Below are 5,134 nucleotides of genomic sequence, written 5' to 3'. Positions count from 1 at the left end.
CGTAAGGCTTGATTCCCATCTTCGGGATACGTAGGCAACTTCGCCTCGAAGTTCAGCCATAAACTCTTCCCCGATCAACTCTGTCCATATTAATCATCTCAGTCATCTTTATCCATCAGCATTTATCATGATCTCCGGTACAGTGCTGTTCAAACTAGGGGCAACTTTCCGTTGCCGCGACGGTGCAAAGTTACTCGGACAAGGGGCAACTTTCCGTTGCTTTAAAGTGCCGCTTTGTTCTTCAGACTAGGGGCAACTTTCCAGTTGCAGGGATCTGGGGTTGTGCGTCTCAGTGACAAATTTTCGGCGTGTCCAGTTCTGACCCACATCGAAAATAATTTTGAAAAGTTTTAATAAAAGTTGACTTTGTTCAAATCAATCTTTTTACGACTAAGACCATTTTTGGACCAAAGCGAAAAATTTTCAGTACCACAACCTTCAATTTCATTGATTTCAAAATAGAGTTCTCCTGCTCTTGCATTACAATCGAGGTTGCTTATTTTAGTACATTCATAAAGAAAACTTGAAAATGCTAAATAAGCAATAAATTTGGGGCATAGTTGAATCAAGTATCTCCGCGTCCCCTCCCGGAGCTGGATGGAGCATCTGTTGCCAAGCTGGGCCCAACCTGCGCCTCCTCATTAAGCCAATCCAAGCACTCATCGGACAAAGTGCAACTGAAAGTGGAAGCAGGGGCCAGAAGCTCTCTAGTCCTCCATGCCGTGGCATATCGGGCAAGCTGTGCACCCCGGATCGGGAAAGCGGCTGGGTACTCAATCCCCTTCGGTGGGCAGGTCTGATCATGGCCAAACTGACGCAGGAACCGGAACGGAAAATAGAATACGCAGTGGGTTAGACCAACCAATTGGATCCCAATCTGCCGAGACATACTATAGCTCATTGCCGGGAGGTTAAGCCAAGGACAATGCCAAGCAATGCTGTCTGCGGACAAATTGCACATCCAATCGAACCACCACCTTTCGTCAAGAGCATTGACTAGGCGCTGCCGAAAGAAGTAACCTCGAGCTGAATAAGCTGGGCAAGAGTCCACAACCTGCAACTTATCCATTAACCATACCTGGGGGAGGGATGGAAAATGAGAGAATAAAGAATAGAGAGATGTATGATGAGAGAAAAGTGAGACAAGGGTTTTGTGAGAAAAACCGAGCCTGAGGGCCGAGTGATGTGAGCAAATATATATGTGAGGTCGGGTGGGAAACATTACCTGCAACAGTAGTGGACTCCCAGCAAATCTGGTTGTTTCCCGGCGATGGAAAGCATCTAAACCCATCAACGTCTCGGCCAAGGTCATGGCAATACAGCTCTTTCCTTCTCTCAAACCTTGGGCGACTTCAATCAGGCGAATGCTAGCCCCGCCGAAGCCCGAGGAAAGCAGAAAGTGAGATAACAAACATAAGCAGAGGGCGTGTTGCCGGAAGCCCTGCCAATAATGATTGCTGCGGTCACCAGCGTCGGAAAAACGATGGATCAAGCCGAGGATATCCAGTTTCCCACTGCAAATCAGAGATCGAGCGTCATGCGCCGTAAGCCCACACATCCGCCCTAAAGCCTGGGCGTGACCAAAACGGAGCTGAGGCAAGATCACTTCAGAGCACTCGGACTCCATTAAAACCTGAAAGTCTTCGAAAGTGGGACACATCTCTTGGCCGCCAAAACTAAAAACATGCGTCACTGGATTCCAGAATCTTGCCGCGGCATGGAGAAAAGGAAGCTGTAGCGGAGTACGGCTCAGCGTGAATAGTGCATTCAAGCCGAAACCCCGGAAATTCAACTTTTCCGAGCCATCTAAAGAAGAAATCCAAGATGTGATATTTTCTGCAAGAAACGCCTCCATCTTTGTCTAAAACTAAGATGAAATGAATGTTCCCGAAGTTGAGACTTTTATAGAAGGAAAAACACTATTCACGGGGACACATGTCAAAAATCTGGCGGCTGCAGGACTGAATGGCCGGCCAGCTACTTTTTCTGGTTGGCCAGCCATTTACTTTTTGCAGAAATGGCTGGCCAGCTACCTCTCTCCACAGAAATGGCCGGCCGGCTCCCAGGGATGGCTGGCAATGCTGCAGTGTATCTCCTTGGCCCTGTTTTACTCTTCGAGGGAGAGTTCCAAACATTTCCATGCAACGGGGGAACCAAAGGCCTTTATCTCCCTCTATTTCGGATGCTTTCCGATGCCCAGATCGTCAGAAATACACTTTGTTGTTGTTGATTTTTGCTTATCGAGTTGTTGCTTTTGCTTATCGAGTTGTCTGTCGAGCGGATGTATTTCGTGTTTTTGAGTCATTGCTCCCTGTTTAAGCAATTATTGTTCAAGTTGTTGCATTTTGCTTATCGAGTTGTAAAACTTTCTAAGGTCTTGTTATATCTTAGTAAGTTGAGTTGTTTAGTTTGTTGCGTCGGTTCACTACCTGACTTGGTGATTACACAATGCGCATTACTATTCAATTTCATTCTCATGCGAAATAAATTGATGCGATATGATGCTAGAAGTTTAAAATACAAACACCTTTTCAAAAGCTATTTCATTTCATCACGCTTTACAATAAACAAAGGTACAAATTTTACATAAAATAAAACTGCCTAACAATGTGCAAAGTGCTACAAACTACTAGCAAAAGAAAAATAAAGCAGGAAATAGCAACATCAAAGTCCTCGGGAACGGGAACGAGAAGCACGCCTCGTCCTCTTCTGCGGGACAATCTCCGCACCATCATCTGAGTCGGAGCTGTCATCCTCAGGATTCTCCTCTGCCTCGCCTCTGTTCCCCGAGCCAAAACCGGAGCCCCCCTCCTCGACAGATGTCTCGAACTGACGATCAGTGGCCTCCTCCTCATCCTCAGCATCCTCCTCCTCCTCATTAGGCTCCACCTCCACAACGTGGGCCCTACGTCTGCGGACAGGCCCTCCTCGAGCTCCTCGAAAAGGCCTAGATGGCCCGGCTCCTCGGGAAGGCCGAGATGACCCCTCCCCCTGATAAGGCCCGGATGGCCCAGCTCCCTGATAAGGCCCAGATGGCCCGGCTCCCCAATGAGGCCCAGGTGGCCTGGTCTGCGGCTGACCGGACCATGAAGGCATCTGAAAACAAAGAGTTCAATTCAAATGCATCAGTCCAAATATATATATCAGATGCGGATACAAGCAAAAGCTACATAAAGTGGGTGCATGTAAATACAGTGTACAAATGGGGTGTGTGTCAGATGTGCTCTACACAAATAGTCTATCGATGCAGTAGAAATCAGCATGTCATCAGAAGTATGATAAATGCCAGAAAACTGAAGGGTACCTGAATGCCTGCGACGGACAACTGTGCCTCCCTGCGCAGGACCATGCCCTCGAGTGTGGCTACCAGCCCAACCACCTCCTCTATGTACCCTCGCGATGGCTGCAAAAATGAGTTCATAATCATCAGTGAACAAATGAGTGTCTAAACATCTGAAATGATGAATGACAAAAGTGGAGCATACCGGCGGTGAGTCCGGATCAATGGCGTATCGATCGCTAGGCATCGGAGGCTCTAGTGGAATCGGAATCGGAGAGCTAGTCCCATACTGCCACGCCATCAACTCAGTAGGCATATCTGGCCATCCCAGATGAGGATGAATCGACGGGGTCGGAGGAAACGGTCTACTCCCACCTCTAGATGTGCCAGCCCTGCTAGAAGAAGGGATGTCTGTAGCTCGAACCTGAGCCTGGTCCGAGGATGACATACCGGCAGGTCTCATCATCGGAATACGAGCTTCTGTCAATGGAGGCATCAAATATATGTGACGATAGGTGGCGTAGTCCCCCTCCGCAACATATAGCAAAGCATCGCTGCCCAGCATGGCGCCGACTACCTCTGAGTAAGAGAGCCTGTCAGCAGTCCGCATACTAGCTGGAGGTACCGCGGGAACATCCTGAGAAAGATACCCCCGTACCTGGCGCAGAAAGCGCTCCCCCAGGAACCAGACTCTGCCAACTGGCCCTTCGAGCAGGACCCTATACCGGGAGATGCCTGACGCTCCGGTATATTGAAGTAGGAGATCATCACCCAGGGGTGCCCAAGGCTGCCAAGTAATCTGCGGATGATAAATGTATAAACCAATCAGAAAACGAGGATATACAGAGCAAGTCAAAGATGAAAATGAAAAGAACTGAAAGTTCTGAGGTACCTCTGAATGTCGCACGGTGTCGAAGTACTGCCGCAGGCGAACCAGGGTCTCTCGAGGCCTCGCCCGGTGCGGGCCCTCAAATATCAATGAATATGGGGTCACGGGAATCCCCACCACCTCCAGCTCTGGGGCTAACGATGGGAAGTATACATAAGCCCATAGCTGAGAAAAGCAGTGCAGAATGTAAATACAGAATGCTGAGAGTAAAATACAGAATGTAAAAGTGCGCTGTGTGTGCAATGTACAAGTATTGAAAAGCAGAAATGTAAACCAAGGGGACAGAAAGTACCTCCCAGGCTCTCCAATAGCCTCCAAGCAAATCGCCCCGCCCGCGGGAGGTCGCGCTCATGTAAAAGTAGAGGGTAGCCAGGCCAGCGCCGCCCCAGTCATATCGATGGACCTGTGATAGGTCGACTAGAGCGCTCAACAGGTATAACCCAATGGTGTTCCCTCTGTCGGCAAACAGGGTAGTCCCGAAGAGGAACATAAGGAAACCACGGGCATACTGCTCTGTCTTCTCGGGAGTCTCGGGCACCATCTCAGCCCGCCGGAAATGTGAGGAGAACCAAGTATATCGGACTCTCCCAGAAACCCTGTCAACAGGTGGGCGAGCCCCCAACAAATACATCCAGGCGGCCTCCCACTCGCCCATATCCTCATCATAGGGGATGGGCCAACCTCCGACATCAAGGCCGGTCAATACAGCAAAGTCAAAAGGGGTCATGGTCATGTCCCCGGTAGCAGAGAAACGAAAGGAATTGGTGGTGTCCCACCATCTCTCTACCAGAGCTGCCATCAAGGTCCTCCTGGCAGGACAGCGTGACAACCCGACGCAAAAGGGCCCGAACCCTGCCGCATCTATCAAATCCCGGACGCCCTCCGGCAGCTCAGCATACCAATCTCGTGCCATGGTGGAGCCGTACCCTCGCACACTGCGGGAACCACCCTGCATTCAGAATGAA

The 5,134-nt window shown here is 49.6% G+C and overlaps 1 protein-coding gene across 1 annotated transcript; it reads right to left on the bottom strand.

Annotated features, from left to right (window-relative positions):
• Positions 1-2,528: 2,528 nt before the first annotated feature.
• On the bottom strand, positions 2,529-4,080 carry LOC145815477 (uncharacterized). Its single transcript, XM_082912224.1, has 3 exons — positions 3,486-4,080; positions 3,305-3,403; positions 2,529-3,096 (listed from the first exon to the last, which is right to left on the bottom strand). Exons 1-3 carry the CDS (start codon positions 3,888-3,890, stop codon positions 2,665-2,667), a joined length of 936 nt encoding a protein of 311 aa, XP_082768350.1. The 5' UTR covers positions 3,891-4,080; the 3' UTR covers positions 2,529-2,664.
• Between the last annotated feature and the right edge of the window lie 1,054 nt (positions 4,081-5,134).

This window comes from Camellia sinensis, unplaced genomic scaffold (assembly GCF_055761805.1).
Source record: "Camellia sinensis isolate YWXY unplaced genomic scaffold, ASM5576180v1 Unanchor2, whole genome shotgun sequence".
Lineage (NCBI taxonomy): Eukaryota > Viridiplantae > Streptophyta > Magnoliopsida > Ericales > Theaceae > Camellia > Camellia sinensis.
The sequence above is the reverse complement of the archived record's forward strand: the minus strand, read 5'-3'. Positions and strand labels throughout refer to the sequence as shown.